The 19,366-nt window shown below is 37.3% G+C and overlaps 1 protein-coding gene across 4 annotated transcripts in view; it reads right to left on the bottom strand.

Moving 5' to 3' along the window:
* The window catches only part of LOC127856260 (mucin-5AC-like), a 39,590-nt gene that overhangs the window by 14,251 nt on the left and 5,973 nt on the right, over window positions 1-19,366 (bottom strand). For 2 of the 4 annotated variants that reach the window (XM_052392364.1, XM_052392363.1), the window contains exons 5-11: window positions 15,998-16,118; window positions 14,195-14,289; window positions 13,805-13,876; window positions 13,095-13,354; window positions 10,746-10,762; window positions 10,311-10,369; window positions 9,624-9,903 (exon numbers count right to left, since the gene is read on the bottom strand). In XM_052392364.1, coding sequence (XP_052248324.1) covers window positions 9,624-9,903; window positions 10,311-10,369; window positions 10,746-10,762; window positions 13,095-13,354; window positions 13,805-13,876; window positions 14,195-14,289; window positions 15,998-16,118 — 904 coding nt within the window. Of the gene's footprint in view, window positions 1-1,875; window positions 2,113-2,595; window positions 2,655-7,315; window positions 7,782-9,067; window positions 9,142-9,623; window positions 9,904-10,310; window positions 10,370-10,745; window positions 10,763-13,094; window positions 13,355-13,804; window positions 13,877-14,194; window positions 14,290-15,997; window positions 16,119-19,366 lie in introns of those variants that run through there. The other 2 variants (XM_052392362.1, XM_052392365.1) reach the window with 2 other exon arrangements.

Genomic DNA, 19,366 nt, shown 5'->3' with positions numbered 1-19,366 from the left:
CCATCGTACAATGTGACTTCTATTAGTCACATATGCAAAATATTGAACTGAATAGTGTAATTAAAAAATCGCAATACAGTATTCTATGCGGCAAATAAATAACCGTAAGGTAGATATACAAAGCGTTTATAAGTCTTATGTGGGTAAAAAAAGCACGCTTGCATACACATAAATTGACAATGCAATTTTCGTATTGAAAAGAAAAATAGATAACTAAAATATGCTCTTTAAACGCACTCGTGTACTAATCAGTGCATTCATTTCAATATGGACAATCTAAAGCACACCTAACTAACATATATATGCTGTACGGTATTTTGTCTTTGTAGTACATTTAGCTTTTTATGTTTGTAAATCCTTCATATCTGTTTGCAATACCATGTCAAAGTAGAGATAGATTATTTGACCTTATTATGAGATCAAATTCTCCTGTTTAACAGGACTTTGCGACATAATTTAAAACTGCATGCGCTTTGCTCTCCTGTTAAGTTACGAACACCCCTGCCTTTTGACTATTGCACCTCGTTCTAGTCAACGTTCATGTGACATTTTTACAACTCGCCATTACAAGCTGCTATTTGATTATATACGTTTAAACGCACTTACTAAATTGTTGACATATAGTCATCATATGTTTATAATTTCTAAACGCATGGAATAGGTCGCGATGATTATGGTTTGTTTTTACTTAACGAGTATTGTAACCGTTTCATTCATTTCTTTAGTGTATATAAAATACATGTAATTCCTTTCTTTTCGCTGATAGAACATCTTCGAGGAGAAAACACACACGATTTTTACTTCCACGTCCACACACATAAACATGTGCGTTTTAATACTAGTATTTAATGCCGACATAAGATGTATTGTGTCCGTCTGTACGTCAGTCCGGACAAGTCCGGACAAGTGTTCTAATATTTGCACTTCTGTCTAACTGCTGGTAGATATTGCTCCAACTTTTACAGCTGAGTCAAGTTAGTATGATGATAATAGTAAATGAAGAAATTCTAAATATAATAATAATAATTTTTGCAGAATTATGTCCTTCTTTATTTCCAGAATTGGTTTCAAATGTGTGTGTACTCGAGACCTGTTTAAATACTTTGCGGTTTTGGCTGCAACATTCACAGCTAAATGACCTTACTGTAAAGGAACTAACTGTTTTTAGACAACGTTTTAGGATGTATCTTCCCTTTGTATTTTTTTATTTTAAAGTATTTAGTGTAAGAATTTGTCCGTTCCCAAACAAGTGTCGTCAGGTCATCAGTATTTTATTACCATCTCAACGTAACGGACCACTTATAAAAATGGTTGTAAAATATCATGACTTTGAAATTATACTTCTGTACGACCGCGGTGTATTTGCATGTTATTCTTCACATCTTCTGGAGATTTCCCAATGTTTGAAATTAACAGCAATATCGGCTTTATTTATTTATCTCAATCATACACATTTAAATACGCCATACACATGTAAACCGAATATGAAATGGCCGAACACACTGTTTCTTTTGAACGTAACTATACTAACCTTATTTTTCTACTGATCCTGAACTTATTAAAATATAATTTAGGCTGAGTGTTCGGTCATAATCGCACATTTTACTTCAAATAAACAAGTACCATTACGTTTGCCGACATACCAAATCTTATTTTTTGGCGATTTCAGTGGAAAGTTAGAACGTGGTTTGCCTTTGTCGTATATTAAGCCGCTCGAATAACACCGTGACCGCCAAAACCATAGCAACAAGCGTTAAAATACGCCCTTTCATTTTAAATAATGATGTAAACACGTTTTAAATATTTATAATGCCAACCGTCCATCTAGAGCATATACTAATGTCATCCTCCAAAAAATTGAAAACTGCTTTCAACTCAATTGATATATTGTATTGCAATGAACACTTCTCCACATACATGTTCATCAAGGGCAAATACACGCATGTGTCGCCAGGCCTTCTACGGCGCCCGTATATCCCAGTGGCCTTCGAAGCCCACGCGGTAGGTGTTAGAATACCCGCCCGGCCACTCCACCTCCACCCACTGGGGCGGGGTCTGGGGAGGCACGGCCACGACCTTGCCTATCTGACGGAACCCGTTCTGATCCTCATCCTGAAATCATAATACCGGTATACCAGCATGTGTTTCGTCATACACATTTGTCAGTAGTAATGTTTAATAACATTTATCAATGAATGAAACAGAATACAATTTGTGAACAGACATACAAGTGTGTATTCACTGTGTCTTGCTATATGTATGACATGTAATAATTATTTTTAGACGTAAACCAAAGGCGCATAAGAATTGAGTTACACTTTTATGTAAGACCCTTTTGAATACGTTCAACTATGTATGCAGAACAAAAGACATTGGCATTTAAAATATTGTAAACATGTTCCAGGAACCATAACATTTCTATAGTAAAACACATGCCATTGGTTTGACTGCACTGCATGTATTTATCATGCCTTGTGTTTATACGTTTGTTGTCATAAACAAGTACATAACATAAATGTGCAGAAATACTTTTTCATAGTATGTACATATGAATCATATCATTGTATCGATGCATATGAATATCATACTATTAACCTGGGAACCATATCGCCAGTCCGTCCCTCGAACCACGACATCCCCGACATTAAATGCATCTGAAAGCAGAAGCAGAAGTGTCATCATTTATGATCAAAATTGCACATGTAAAACATAAAAACGGTGAAGAAAAAATATGAAGACATTTTTTTTCGAGAACGATGCGTTTGATTGCCATCCAATCGCAAAACTGATTCCGATGGGGATCCAAATTTTAATTTTAACAATAGATGTTTTCTGGTTATGCGTGCTGCGTTTGCCAGTTTTTAAACAGATTGTGTCGCAGGATCCAGAAAAGTGTGACGGACTGACTGACTGACTGACTGACTGACAGACAGACGGAGTGCAAACCATAAGTCCTCTCCGCTGAAATCGGTAGTGGACTAATAACTAAAGATTTGATGCCATAAACGTTTAACCTGGGTATAACAGCAAAAGTAAGATCATTCATTAACATGAGGCGACAGCAGGTAAAAGATGTGGTAGGCCAGTGGAATGATATTCTTATGACATAGGTGTAAGAGATCTAGATATTTGTCTGAAGGGAGTTTAATAAGCTGATTTCCCAAGACTTCTAGACCTATTTTGCATACATTTCGTACAGAGTGCCTAGACCTGAAGAAAAGTTAAACAGTAAATACTGGACCATTATAGTCTGTCTGATACTGAAACTGGTTTGGAGCAGAGCAGAGGAATCAAATTTTAACAGTTTTATTGAATTCCTGGGAACCTTATGATTGTCAGTATTTGTATCCAAATTTTTTTTTGTTTTGGCGTGGTGCTTGAAATCTACAAAATCATTGAGAGTCATTTCAGTGACATTGTAGGGACGAGCGTGTCTTGCTTCCCTTATAACAGTTGCCCACTGAGCTGTAATATACACAGGAATATTTCTACTGGCTCTCTCAACAAAAGAGTGGATTGAATCCCCATCATTTTGCGTATGGCCCTTCTCTAAATATTTGTGTACAATTGCGTCAAGTTTGTTTTTTGACAGGCAATACCATAGCATACTGACATGGTAACGATTTTTGTTTTGAGCTGAACAGTTATCACTATAGAAGGTGAATTGTTTTGTTCCCTCTATTGATTTGCGCCTTAAAAATTGGTGTAAACATGAGGCCACCTCACAAGCCCCTCTCTTTGCTACATTTTCATTCCACAAAAAACAAAATCCGTCAGTTGATGCAAGATCATATATCGTAAAGTTGAATGAGCTAAGCATTCTTTTGTAATAAAGGCTTGATTCAATAATGAGGGGTCAAAAGAATTTGCTAAAGATAAAAGCAGCATACAACAGAATGTGAGTTTTGTTCAGTTTTAGCTCTTGTCTTATCTCTCTCTCTTTATTTTCTCTACCTAAAGTTTTGTTTTTCATATGTCTATCATAGGACTCTTGGAGTTTTGCTTTTTCTTCGGCAGATGCATTTTCATAAGACTTACAAAAGTCGCACTGATCTTTTATAGGGACATGAAATGATAAATTAAATTCAGTGTTAAATATCAATCTGTATTTACTTTCAGAGACAGGTTCAACTCCCTCAGAGAGACATTTTGCTCTATAAAGTCGGTGCATTTTTTAAATGCTCAAACCCGGTGGGAGGTACAGTCTGTCAGAATCCGCCCGACAGTAATGACTTTCAACTGTTTTAAAAGATTTTATATGCTCTCTTACCTTTTCCAAGCTTAGTTCTTCCTCTCTGTTTGGCCTGACCATATGCCTACCTCTTTGATCTCCTTCACAAAGACCAATACTGCTAAGATTTCTGTGAGCAGTCGTGATAATCTTGTCAGAAATTCCAAGAGTTCCCAAAAAGAATGTTTTACACACCCTGACCTACCTGCTGTCTGTGTCAGAACTTGACATATTATTGAGGAGGCTCGCCTACTGAAAAATGTAGTCTTTACTTTCTTTGACCTTTTAAGAGCATGGCAAGATAAGAATTGTCTTTGTTCATTTATACTTCCAAGTTTCCAGAATGAGTGAAAAATATTTTCTCGTTCAGTCTCACTAAAATTGGAAGAACATTTGAATCTGCATCCACCACCACAACCTTTTTTCATGACTCGACCAGGTCTTACCCTACCTGCTCTGTCGACATAACTATTACCTGCATTTCTTCTTCTTTTAGCTATATTTCTCCTCCACGTACTTGGGTCTCTTTTTCTACTTCTACTTACCTTTCCTTCATTTTGCAATGGTTCATCATTATGAGAGAGAGGATATTGTGAGGTAGCAAGGGAGCAAGCGGCAGAAATAGTATCTTGGTGAGGGATTGAATTTGGTAAATTATCAGGGGTTTCATGCATTTTGTTATTCTCATCAGCATTTTTGATAGATTTCACAATATTTTGCCTTTTTGAAAGCTTTGAAAATGGGATATCATCACCTGAACTTTCACTCTCACTTGGATTGTAATCATCATCACCATCACCATCATCATCATCATCATCATCATCATCATCATCATCATCATCATCATCATCATCATCATCATCATCACCACCACCATCATCATCATCATCATCACCACCACCACCATCATCATCATCATCATCATCATCATCATCATCATCATCATCATCATCACCATCATCATCATCATCATCCTCATCCTCATCATCGCCTCCAACATCATCATTGGCATTACACTCATCATCATCATCATCATAATCCTCATCATCATCACCATCATCATCATCATCATAATCATCATCATCATCGCCTCCAACATCATCATTGGCATTACACTCACCATCATCATCATCATCATCAGCAGCAGCAGCAGCAGCATCATCATCATCATCCCCTCCAACATTATCATTGGCATTACACTCATCAACAATTTTTTCTGCAGTGTATATTTCATCTTGTTCAGTAAAACATTCCTCAAATACACTGCTATCAATGCTATTTAGATATGTTGCACTATCATTCATGTTATCGATAACTTGGTTATTATATATCAATATCATCAGTACAATCATCACCTGAAAGAGATTGTGAAACATCAGACAGTTCTGAAACATCTGAAATATCAAACATAGTGCATACATTTTTCACAGCCTCATCTGCTAAAAGAAGTTTACAACTGTATTCAACATCAGATATTGGTTAAAAAAGGAGGAACTGCTGTTTGTGTCCGTATCACTACACATTTCAAGGTTCATCACGTCAGAGTGGTCACTCATTAGAAATCTGATCGTGGCAAGCTCAAATGGAATGTGCCCTTTCATTTTAAGAGACGCAGCAAGATGTCTGATAAAACTGCATAGATGAAATACATCTTTGTGCTCAGTAAGGCAAGCTTCTCCCTCAGGATCCACCATGCCAACATCTGACCTGCTATGAGCGTCGAAGAAATAGTAGGTGCTGTCACTTTTAATAATGGCACAGCTGTAACTTTGAACAGCATGTCCCATTGTAAGAACACAACCAGCCATGACATGGTTTTTAAGTAAGGCGTTCACTGCATCATCAAGAGAATAAAACGGTGTTTCACTAGTACCGTTAACTATCCCATGAATGCTTTCAGAGACACTTGCAGATGACTGTGGAATGTCTTCAAAGTTCAGATAACGATCATCTTCAGCTATGCTGGTATACAAAGTATCACCATGTTGGAGAATTGTGTCCACTGTAGCTGATTTCCAGAGTTTTGGTGGGAGTGTTTAACTTCGCAAAATGGCACATTCAGAATTAGCCAAACACTGACGTCCTTTCCCAGCAAACTTCTGGTGACCTTGATGAATTGAACCTCTCAAGATTTTCATCTTGGATTTATTTTGCCTTGAACAGAATGAAGCAGATTATGTACATTGAAATTAGTTTAAGTATTAACTATATTTTATTTATACACAATTATTTGGGGAAATATCACAAAATTGTCAATAGTCTTCAAATAAAGTAAATGTCAAAGACACAAAACTGCAGATTTTAGTAATTTTTTTTATATCTTTAATTTTAATTATTACAATTTTTTTGTTTCCACATTAATTTTTTTAACACATATTTTACGACAATAATGCACTGATCATGCACTGAAATTGTAAGTGATTGAACCATAATCAGGCTCTGATCATAATAATCACAATAATTCAGGATTCGGTTTACAAAAAATACTTGTGGTTGCTAGTGGATGGGGCTATATTTAGAGTTGAACATATCATAATATAAAATATCATAATATATTATATATGTACTGTTTATGCTTATTATTTAGAAAGTTATTAGTTATAATATGTAGAAATTATTTTAAAACAGAAGCATAATGTGTATTTTCATACTTACCAGTAATATCTGTATGTTCTTGAGACTTCAAAATCAAAACAACCTTCAGAAAGTCAAGGCAAGCAAATCAAACAGTGTCATAATAATGGTGTCATCAACTCAAGATGTGAAGTTGAGTTACTTCCCTTCCAACATTGTACACTTCGTATTTTTTTGTGCTCAAAGGTTGTAACTTGAGATTCAACCGTTTTGCATAAAAATTGTAATCCAAAATTAAATACAGCCATAAGACAAATACATGTTTTCATAGGTAAATTTTCAGAGTATAATCTTAATATCTATTAAGGATGTGTATAGTCAAAAAACAACTTGAAAAATGAAAAAAATATGATTTTTGGTAATAATATGAGTTACAACCGTTTTGCGCTAAGCCCATGATTTCATCTAACTTACAATTCTTCTCTATATAATTCACTGGTAACAATAAACCTGTTTCGGAGGCATTTGCAGTGGCACCGGTTGTGGTCCAGGACATAACCCCGGTCGTGGTCCCATACATGGTCACGGTCGTGGTTCCGGACATTGCCGCGGTTGTGGTTCCGGATATTGTGCCGGTTGCGATCCCGGACATGGTCCCTGTCTTGTTACCGGACGAGGCCCCGATCGTGGTTCCGGACATTGTTCCGGCCGTGGTCCCATTCATGGTCCCGGTCGTGGCTCCGGTGGTGGTCCAAGACATTGACCCGATCGTGGTCCCGGACATGGCTCCGGTCGTGGTCCCGGACTTGGCCCCAGTCGTTGTTGCAGCGGTCGTTGTGGTTGCGCTTAACGGTTGGACGTCGTGTTTGTTATCATAACCATAACGGTAGGAATTCATGATGCCTGTGTTGTCCCATTTAACATTTACCCAGCCGGCCATAGGGACATCAACAATTCTGCCCGGACCGTTTCCGTCCTAGACGAAATATAGTATGAAAAAAATGTCAAAAAGAACCGATAGACTCTATGCTATGGGAGTTAAGACCATGCCTACGTTACACAGACATAATGTTTAATTCAACGTTATAGGTATTACCATGGGCAATTGACCACAGAACACGAATAATATTCAATGTTCAATATGCAATGGCAGGGGGTTCATTAATTGTTATCGTCTCGGCCCGGCGTCTCGGTTTTGACTTTATAACATATTTCACATTTTTTGATAAAATTATCAAATGACCAAACAGTAATATATTGTAAATATAACCGTTAAATCGTTAATTACGAAAATCAAAATAAATTGCATCAGTTGAGCCATTCGTATCATTTACACGATTATTAAAGTGCTTGTTTATTTTGTCATAATGTTAAAGACGAGAGGGCCGTTTTGTCTATTTTCGTGCTGATGTTTAATCAAAAGAATCATTTATATTGTATCATTTAAGATATTTAATTTTAGACATAGAACCGGCTTAATTCGTTGAGATAGGCGACCTTTCCTACGGAAGTCCCATCGATATATGTTAGACTGAATTTTTTATGAGCTGGAAAGTTACCACGTGTCTTGTTGATTAGACTTTTTGTATGGTATACGCTGTGTCAAATAGCAGAATAAATTTCCATGGACAGTTCTTCGAGCTGTGTGCGTCATTATACAACCGGACTGAGCTGTGTGCGTCATTATACAACCGGACGGAGCTGTGTGCGTCATTATACAACCGGACTACTCGAGCTGTGTGCGTCATTATACAACCGGACTAGCTGTGTGCGTCATTATACAACCGGACTAGCTGTGTGCGTCATTATACAACCGGACTACTCGAGCTGTGTGCGTCATTATACAACCGGACTAGCTGTGTGCGTCATTATACAACCGGACTAGCTGTGTGCGTCATTATACAACCGGACTAGCTGTGTGCGTCATTATACAACCGGACTAGCTGTGTGCGTCATTATACAACCAAACTACTCTTAAGATGCAATACAATAAATTAAAAAACAATGCGAATGGAATATGTTGATGCTTATTATTGAATTGTTAACCTTATCAATAGTCATGTTAAAGTAGAATAACTTTCACAACAGGGCTATCTATGACTTCACACCATACCCTTAAACAATAGAAAATGAGCTATTTGTTAACATATGTATTTTTCTTTTATTAATTGAACGACATTTTACGTTATGTATTAGACAAGGGATTACCAAGTTGTACACATATTTCACGTGAGGCAAACACCGAACGTGTTTTAATTTTACCTGATCCGGCCACATCCAATCAGGTCCTCGTACAACAATATCGTTCACCTGTAGAATAGGCATCCGTGCGGTCACTGTAGATTGAAAACATACTGCTTGTTATTATGCTTTCGACACTTTAATGATGTTTAAGCTCACCATTAGACATTTAAATAATAAATGTTATTATAAAAAACAAGTTTAGTCAAGTTGGAAGCATAAATGTAAATAGTAAATATCAATTGTATAAAAAAAAACAAATACCACTCGTTTACATTCACAGTCTCTGCATAGCTTCGATCATTAGAACATGTCTATTTGATTGAAAAACAAAGAACACATTTAAACCACAAAAAAACTGTATGAAAAAACAACAGCAACAAACAGACAAAAAATCACAAATTGACAAAACAGAAACAACAATTGATAAGTAATGTTTGTTTGAGTTGACTGGAAAAGGAAATAATGTTTGTTTCACGAGCCTTTGCAACAATTAATGTACATGCATGCTTTTAGATTAAGGCATTTTAAGTATTGATGCGGATTCATCTAACTTGTTTTGTTTTCAGTTATAAACCTGTTTCGGTGGCATTTGCAGTAGTCGTGGTTGTGGACGCATTTGCCGTGATCGTGGTTGTGGTCGCATTTGCCGTGATCGTGGTTGTGGTCGCATTTACCGTGATCGTGGTTGTGGTCGCATTTGCCGTGATCTTTGTTGTGGTCGCGCTAATCGGCTGGACGTCGTATGTGTTATTGAAGCCGTACCGGTATGAATTCTTATTACCGTTGTTGTCCCATCTCACAGTAACCCAGCCGGCCACAGGGATTCCCGTGACTGTCCCCGGACCGTTTCCGTCCTTTGGGCAATAAGTAAAATAAAAGTAATACCGATATTGACCGATGAACGCTACGCAATTGGAGTATATAATAACGATATTGACCGATGAACGCTACGCAATTGGATTATATAATAACGATATTGACCGATGAACGTTACGCCATGCGAGTTTATAATACCGATATTGCCCGATGAACGCTACGCCATCGGTGTTTATAATAACGATATTGTCCGATGAACGTTACGATAAGGGAGTGTATAATACCGATGAACGCTACGCCATGTGACTTTTTGACCACGTCTACCTATACGGGCCCGATGAAAAAAGGGTTGAAAATGAATGTCTTCTATTCACTATTAAGACCCAGTTTTCTGAACGTATTGACAATCCAAAGCTCGCCTTAAGTTCGATATAAAAGAGGATACCTGATTCAACCAGTGCCAGTCGGGACCTCTTTCCACACGCATACCAACAACTGGCGGAACTATTAAGTAAGATAGAGAAAAAACATTTGTGAACTTAAATTTAACCCTTAAATTGTGAACTTTAAATTTATGAACTAGACATTATGTATACGTCAAAAAGTAAATACTTCGGGGATATCAATTTGAGAGGTTTTAATTGATTCAAAGCGTTGATCTATTGATTATTAAACGGACTTGTTTTAACAGCTGGCTTTTTTAATGTCATAATTTGTTTTACGATTTGGAACGTTTGGAATAATATAAACATAAATTATCAAGAATATAAAAATAAGTTATCAAGAATAACAGATAAATACATTTCGAACCAAGGTCATTCGCGCTTTAAACAGGCACTTTCAGACTTCATATCATATAGGTAAAAACCGATCGACTTACGCTCAGGGGTGGATTGTCTGAAAAAAAAATCATAAATCGATATTCAAATGTACTCAAGAACAGTTTAAAAAAATATCTTTATTGTTTAAAGATGAATTTTCGGCAGGATTTATTTGATATTTTACTATCATGCATGCTTTGCTACGTGTCATATCTGCGATTGATTTCATAAATAATACGGCGATGATAAGAAGAATAAGGAAGAGAAAGAGGCGGCGGAGTTAGAATAGAACGAGCAGAGAATGATGGCTAGGAGGAGGAATACAAACTTCCGAACGTTGAAGATGAAGTAATTGAAGATTTTGATAATAAGAAGGAGAAATAGGGGACAGCCAACAAATAGAGCAATACAAGTGAGAGAATGATTCTAATGATTCCTTTTCATAGAACGATGTTCAAAGATAATGCTCATTTAAAATGAATATTTACATCACATTGGCATTTTAAAAGGAAAAAGGGTACGCAATCATTATCGTATGAACGTAATGCCTTGTCGCTGGCGTGTTACTATCTGTATGTTCTATTTTTACGCACGTTATATTTTTGACATGCTTCATGTCAAGTGACACTTGTTAGCGCTGCTTAAGTTTTTCAATTAATATACACAAACACATGACGAGTGTTCTTGATATTACATATGTTTAAACCGCAGGTTTTGGTGTGTGCATTTTTGTTTGTTGCGGTGGCATTACTGCTTTACATATGTTTATATTTAAATGTATATGTCGCTGCAAATAGAAGAAACATAAGAAACATAAAACAAACAAGACTATTGCCAACCAATAATGTCCCCTACCGGTGAAACTCCACTATTTTTCAGATTTTTTTTCCATTTTTTTATTATATGTATTTGTTGTCATAGCAACTAGAATTATTGACCTAAGAACAAAATGAAATGACGTGCATTATCTCCATATTGCCATCTGTCCATGTTTCACGTTTCATGAAAAGATATGAGGAACTTTTAAAGTTATCGCAGGATCCAGAAAAGTGTGACGGACAGACTGACAGACAGACTGACTGACTGACGTACAGAGCGCAAACCATAAGACAACAATGAAATATATTTAGGAACTATTTTATTGATCGGTTACTGCATTGTATTTTGAAAACAAGCTCGAATGTAGTGTATCTAAGCTGTTTCGATAAAAAAAAATGCTTTGTATGCTAGTTATGTTAACAGGCAATACCATGCAAGTTTGACAAAAAATATTAAACTATGGTATGAAATTATCCAAAAGTATTTTGTATTGCTTTCTTGCGATGATGAATGCAAAGGTAAAGCTTCCATTTTTTCAGGTACCTGTAGCGCACATCGTTGATTTGCAAGTTTTATTATTGCGTAAAAAGATCAATTACCATTTCCCCATACTATTATGCTTTATATAAACGTCCAATAACAACAATTGCCATGCGAAGAGTAATTATAATAGGAAGACCCTTAAACAAGTATAATTGATGTTAAAACGTGAATATACAAACATTCTGCAACTTTCTAGCATCTAATAATCGTTTTGACGATGCCATCTTGTTTCGATAAACGGACGATCTCGATTCAGGATCGGATTAATTCGGGTTTTCTTTAATTTGCATAATATAGAGCGCAATTGCCTGTGGTATCTATTATATAAGATAACGGAAAACTTCAAAATCATGCGAAACCCAATTATTTCCTTTACGCCGTTGCATTCAGTTATGTCTTGCCCCACATGCACTTTCCTTTTCGAACGTTTTCTTTTCTTTTTTTTTCTTGTTGAATTGCTCAGAGCAGGACTTCCTAGCTTAACACTTGGTATGCTGGGAACTTTGTCGTCTGTTAAAATGTCGTCTGGTGAATTTCTAAAATTAGCATTTTCTTCGATTTTTTTTCAAAGAATACTATCAGAATATCAAACAGTTTGGATCCTGATGAGATGCCTCGTTATGTGGCATCTCATCTGGATCCAAACTGTTTGCAAAGGCCTTTAAAATTCGGTTCCAGCGCTGCAAGGGTTAAGCTCCGTTATTATAAAACAGAATGATTATACGTCATAAATACGTCATGCTTCCAACGCTGCCAGAAGATTATAACTCGTTTCATCGAAAATGTTCGGATATCGTCGCGGAAAATTCAAAAGAAATATTATATAATATTTGTCCCACAAAATATAAAGAACAAGCATTATGTGTTTTGTTATATAAATGTTACAAGACCACATCTAGCGTTCCCATTTTAGCTATTGCAATAAGGAACACTGATGATCAGAAGGTTAAGTGTATTTTACGAAGTAATCGTTGATTTTGAGTGTTTATGGATCTCTAATTAGCGCATGAATGAACAAATATTAAGTTCAATAGTTAATTCCTTACAACCATGTCATCGTGGTCGTTGTTGTCGTATCTGTGGACATAGTAGACGACACAGTGGTCTGCAATGTGGTCGACAAAGTCGTTGACGTAGTGGTCGGCGGGGGGTACTGACCCGTGCCTTTACACTGTACATTGCACAGATCTCCCGCGCAACAGCTTGTGCAAACGCTCACGGATCTTTTGTTTTCAGTGTATACGTCATCGGTCACGTGTCGCTTTCCTAAGAGAACGACTGGATCGACAATGTTGTCCGCGCAATTCTGCAATTGGTGCGAAATGTTTTTGCTTATGGCCTTATTGGAAAAAAAATATGTATTTTGTTTGTCGCAGACTTTGCTTCGAGCCGCGAACCTTTCACAAGACCGAATGGGTTCAGAAGGGCCTTTCATATACGGTATACACAGAAATTTACAGATCAATTAATCGGTTACATGCAACGTAATCTGTATATCACTTGGGTATGTTTACATGGAACACGAATGCTCTAAGGACATGCGAAACATTTCGAAAGACAACGAGGCACATGCACAACGCACAGGTGTTTACTTACATCGGTAATAGTCAATGCGCTTTACCATATTAACCATCCTAAAACATAATACACTGTTACAAATCATATAATGCTTCATGGTAATAGTAAAAACAAAATCATTTTAAATATCATAAATTACATTGGATTTTCATATAGTTGAACAAGTTTAAATATTTACATGTTTTGATCGGCAGCCGCTTGAATACATCATGTCGGTTTGAAATTCCAATGTAGCATCTTTGAAACAAACCTGTCAACAAATAACAACAATCGAACAAGAATGAGGACAGTATAAAAATGAAAAAAAGATGTATTATAAAATCGCATCACTTAAATGTATTATGTACAAACTAGTTAACAATTTTGTCACACAAAGGACTTACGGGCTTTAAACCGCTTTATTAAATTTATCTTCACAAATATTTTCATATTTGTAAAATAAGTCCTTAAATCCTTAAACAACTTTCTTTGTCTTGATATAATAAACGCAAGTCCGTGCAAAATGGTGTTCAACGTAACTGTGGATGATTGATGGTAATTCAAGAGGTCAACATTTTACAGCACGGACCTCATGTGGCTCACAATGTTCGACCTTATGGCATGCATAGTCTCCGGGCAAGGCTTCACAGTTGAAGCAAATTGGGCCCCTGTTTATCGGAAATCCTGAAATGCGGAGACTGACATTCCATTTTGAGACATAAAAAAGTTAATTGGGGATAAACGGAAAAGACGGACAGCTGCAACAAAAAAATGCCATTTTGCGAAAATTGATATCGGAAGCAGAACGATATGTGCGACAATAAAAAGACGCTTCATTGCGTTTCAACAACACATGCATTATCAGCTTTAAATGATGGATCGTAGATTGTTAATAAGGTTCCGATCAATGTGCTTGAATGATGTATCGTAGATTGTTAATAAGGTTCCGATCAATGTGCTTGAATGATGTATCGTAGATTGTTAATAAGGTTCCGATCAATGTGCTTGAAGGTGCGCAATGATGTATCGTAGATTGTTAATAAGGTTCCGATCAATGTGCTTGAAGGTGCGCAATGATGGATCGTAGATTGTTAATAAGGTTCCGATCAATGTGCTTGAAGGTGCGCAATGATGGATCGTAGATTGTTAATAAGGTTCCGATCAATGTGCTTGAATGATGGATCGTAGATTGTTAATAAGGTTCCGATCAATGTGCTTGAAGGTGCGCAATGATGGATCGTAGATTGTTAATAAGGTTCCGATCAATGTGCTTGAATGATGGATCGTAGATTGTTAATAAGGTTCCGATCAATGTGCTTGAAGGTGCGCAATGATGGATCGTAGATTGTTAATAAGGTTCCGATCAATGTGCTTGAAGGTGCGCAATGATGGATCGTAGATTGTTAATAAGGTTCCGATCAATGTGCTTGAAGGTGCGCAACATCATTACATAAAAGTTTTTTGGCACGTGTTATAGTTGGAAGAGGACAATTACGAGCGGGGCATGGTATAGGGGAGATAACCTTGGGTTATGGTTAGGTAAGGGTTAGTGTTAGGGGTCGGGTTAGGGTTAGGAATGGGTTAAGGCTAAGCCTAACCCTAACCCGACCCCTAAATCTAACCCTCTAACACCCCCCCCCCCATGCGCATTACAAAACCATGCCTCGCTTGTTGTCGTTGTCCGCTTCCCGTATTATAGTTGAAAGGTATCAACCTATTTTGTAGCTACGAACATACATTCATTTAACTCGGAGCATATATGCGTACTTCAAGTTAAAACATCTAATAATTTTTATATTCGAACGTTTTAAAATAATATATTTACTTTCGAAGTTTAGATGTATTGTGTCTGATATTATTTGTTGGAGCTTACCAGTAAGAAAATCGCAGCCAAGGCACATAGTGCGATGTACTAATGTACGAGAACTGTTGATACAATATACATTTTCAAAAACATAGTTGTCTGAACTTGTCGTTCCTGCAGCTGTCGGCAATATCAATACATGACCAAATATGGTCGTTTGCACTTACCAGAACGGGGTTACAATCATTGGAATTAGACAAGTCGTGGTCGTAAGACTTACTGTTGCAACAAATGGCCTAGAACCATCGTGGTTACAGAATGGTTTTTAAATAACAAATGGCGCTAACGTACTCTGTGATAAGAAGAAATAGCCAGTACTGTACCAACACATGACGCTAAATTTTGATTGTCAGAAAGTTTTTTCTTCAATCATTTACGTACTAAAACCAAGCTTGTGTTAACCCTTACGTCTACTTTTACAACAAATGGAGTTATAGCTTACACATAGCAGTAGTAGTCTACTGGTCTTACACAAAATCAAGGGTATTTTTGATAATATTCTACGCGAGGGGGGGGGGCGTTACTTACCAGTACTGTTGCAACCAACGTCGTTGCACAAATCGTGATTGTCGCAACAAGACTGGCAGGCGACAAATTGGTTTCCATGGTTACCATTCTGGCTTTTTAAGGAAGGTGTCGCCGTACAGAACTACAGAAAAAAAGCATAATTAAAGTTTTACTAATAACGGGTTGTATTGACATTTCATTTCTTTTATTTGTTGATTTTCGGACTTAAATTCACGTATAATACAAAACTACTGAATATAAAACGTCTTTAATAAAAAGTCTTTTCATCGACACTACGCATATAATTTTCAGGTTGTACATGTTTATGTAATTTTGTGTTGTTCAAATAGGCAACTTTTAATTAGAATTATATACATTTCTATGTACAAAGAAGTTATTAAAATACTCCATTAGTACATTCAATATTTCTAATAAAATAAGTAATAAAAACATTCCCTCACACTCGAAAAAACAAACAAACAAATACAAACTAAGTAGCCATTCTATACATATATGGTGACGTCATATGGCAAGCGGTTCGACGCATAATCCCAAGAAACTAGGTTTCTCATGAGAACCTAAGTTCTCAGAATGAGAACCTAGGTTCTCAGAATGAGAACCTAGGTTCTCGCTTGAAGATTGCACATGGCGTCAAGAACCCAAGTTTTCAAATGAGAACCTAGGTTTTAATGAGAACCTAGGTTCTCATTTGAAAACCTAGGTTCTCATGAGAACCTAGGTTTTCATTTGAAAACCTAGGTTTTCATGAGAACCTAGGTTCTCATGAAAAACCTAGTTTCTTGGGATTATGCGTCAAACTGCTTGCTATGGCAAGCGGTTGGACGCATAATCCCAAGAAACTAGGTTTCTCATGAGAACCTAGGTTCTCAAAATGAGAACCTAGGTTCTCAGAATGAGAACCTAGGTTCTCGCTTGAAGATTGCACATGGCGTCAAGAACCCAAGTTTTCAAATGAGAATCTAGGTTTTCATGAGAACCGAGGATCTTATTTGAAAACCTAGGTTCTCATGAGAACCTAGGTTCTCATTTGAAAACCTAGGTTTTCATGAGTACCTAGGTTCTCAGAATGAGAACCTAGGTTCTCATGAGAAACCTAGTTTCTTGGGATTATTCGTCTAACTGCTTGCCATATCCGTGGTTTTCATTTGGGAACCATAGGTTCTCTGAGAACCAAGGTTCTCTGAGAACCTAGGTTTTCAGAGAACCTAGGTTCTCTTGAGAACCTAGGTTCTCATTATGAGAACCAAGGTTCTCATAGAACCTAGGTTCTCATGAGAACCTAGGTTCTTTGAAAACCTAGGTTCTCTGAGAACCTAGGTTCTCTGAAAATCTAGGTTCTCTGAGAACCTAGGTTCTCAGAGAACCTAGGTTCCATGAGAACCTAGGTTCTCTGAGAACCTAGGTTTTCAGATCCCTAGGTTTTCAGAATTACGCGTCGGACGGCGTAAACTTGCTCGTTTGGAATACGGGACACATTATTCAGGGCGCAGGATCAATGGGGTTCACATATGATTACACACGGGCTGGACAGAATGAAAACACGCCGTTAAGAACTTTTTTTTGCAGATATCTCAAGTTATTGAAATATGTTTGCAAAGTCTTTAGCGCATAAGTTTTTCTTGCAATGTTGCCGATATTGATTGCTTCCTACATGTAGGTCACAGACATACTTAAAATAGAAAACTGTACCGTACAGTCGTTTGAGGCCCGAACAAGGGAACTGAATATTTGAAACTCATTCAATGCTGTAACAATGTATTATGTAACGATTGATCTGAATTTTTAATCTCAAAATAATATTTACAATTAAAGATGTATTTCATAAACAGTTCAATTTTTTATTAACGTGTTCAGACCAATGTCGACCGATTACTTTACTAATTTCATTCCTCAAGAACACCCATGCACGGAAACATGAACAAGAAGCGGTCACCGACGGCTAATGCCTGTTGTCACAAATATTCAACAGATAAGTTTCGTAGAATATTACTGAGCATTGTCTGAACATTGTTCAGAAAATGCTCTTGGGGAGAAACATTCACGGTTTCACGCCTATTTCTATTCATTTTACACATATGCCGCCAGCGTGTACCAAGAAATGGGATATGGCAAGCGGTTCGACGCATAATCCCAAGAAACTAGGTTTCTCATGAGAACCTAGGTTCTCAGAATGAGAACCTAGGTTCTCAGAATGAGAACCTAGGTTCTCATGAGAACCTAGGTTTTCAAATGAGAACCTAGGTTCTCATGAGAACCTAGGTTTTCAAATGAGAACCTAGGTTCTTTTGAAAACCTAGGATACCAAACGAGAACTAAAGTTCTCAGAATGAGAACCTAGGTTCTCATGAGAACCTAGGTTCTCATGAGAACCTAAGTTCTATGTGTCTATGAGAACCTAGGTTCTCATGAAAAACCTAGTTTCTCATGAGAACCTAGGTTCTCAAGCGTAAACCAAGGTTTTCAAATGAGAACCTAGGTTCTCATGAGAAACCTGGTTTCTTGGGATTTCATAAACCTTGGTTCTCATGAGAACCTAGGTTCTCGTGAGAAACCTGGTTTCTTGGGATTTCAATAACCTAGGTTCTCATGAGAACCTAGGTTCTCGGAGAACCTAGGTTCTCAGAGAACCTAGGTTTTCAGAGAACCTAGGTTCTCTGAGAAACCTAGTTTCTTGGGATTATGCGTCGAACCGCGTGCCATAATTAACCTCCAGTTGTCTCCCATTGCTTGGTACACGCTGAAAACGTTTCATGAAAACCTAGGTTCTCATTTGAAAACTTTGGTTCTTGACGCCATGTGCAATCTTCAAGCGAAAACCTAGGTTCTCATTCTGAGAACCTAGGTTCTCATTCTGAGAACTTAGGTTCTCATGAGAAACCTAGTTTCTTGGGATTATGCGTCGAACCGCTTGCCATAATGGGAGACAACTGGAGGTTAATTATGGCAAGCGGTTCGACGCATAATCCCAAGAAACTAGGTTTCTCATGAGAACCTAGGTTCTCATGAGAACCTAGGTTTATGAAATCCCAAGAAACCAGGTTTCTCACGAGAACCTAGGTTCTCATGAGAACCTAGGTTCTCATGAGAACCAAGGTTTATGAAATCCCAAGAAACCAGGTTTCTCATGAGAACCTAGGTTCTCATTTGAAAACCTTGGTTTACGCTTGAGAACCTAGGTTCTCATGAGAAACTAGGTTTTTCATGAGAACCTAGGTTCTCATAGACACATAGAACTTAGGTTCTCATGAGAACCTAGGTTCTCATGAGAACCTAGGTTCTCATTCTGAGAACTTAAGTTCTCGTTTGGTATCCTAGGTTTTCACAAGAACCTAGGTTCTCATTTGAAAACCTAGGTTCTCATGAGAACCA

This window comes from Dreissena polymorpha, chromosome 13, assembly GCF_020536995.1.
Source record: "Dreissena polymorpha isolate Duluth1 chromosome 13, UMN_Dpol_1.0, whole genome shotgun sequence".
Lineage (NCBI taxonomy): Eukaryota > Metazoa > Mollusca > Bivalvia > Myida > Dreissenidae > Dreissena > Dreissena polymorpha.
The sequence above is the reverse complement of the archived record's forward strand: the minus strand, read 5'-3'. Positions and strand labels throughout refer to the sequence as shown.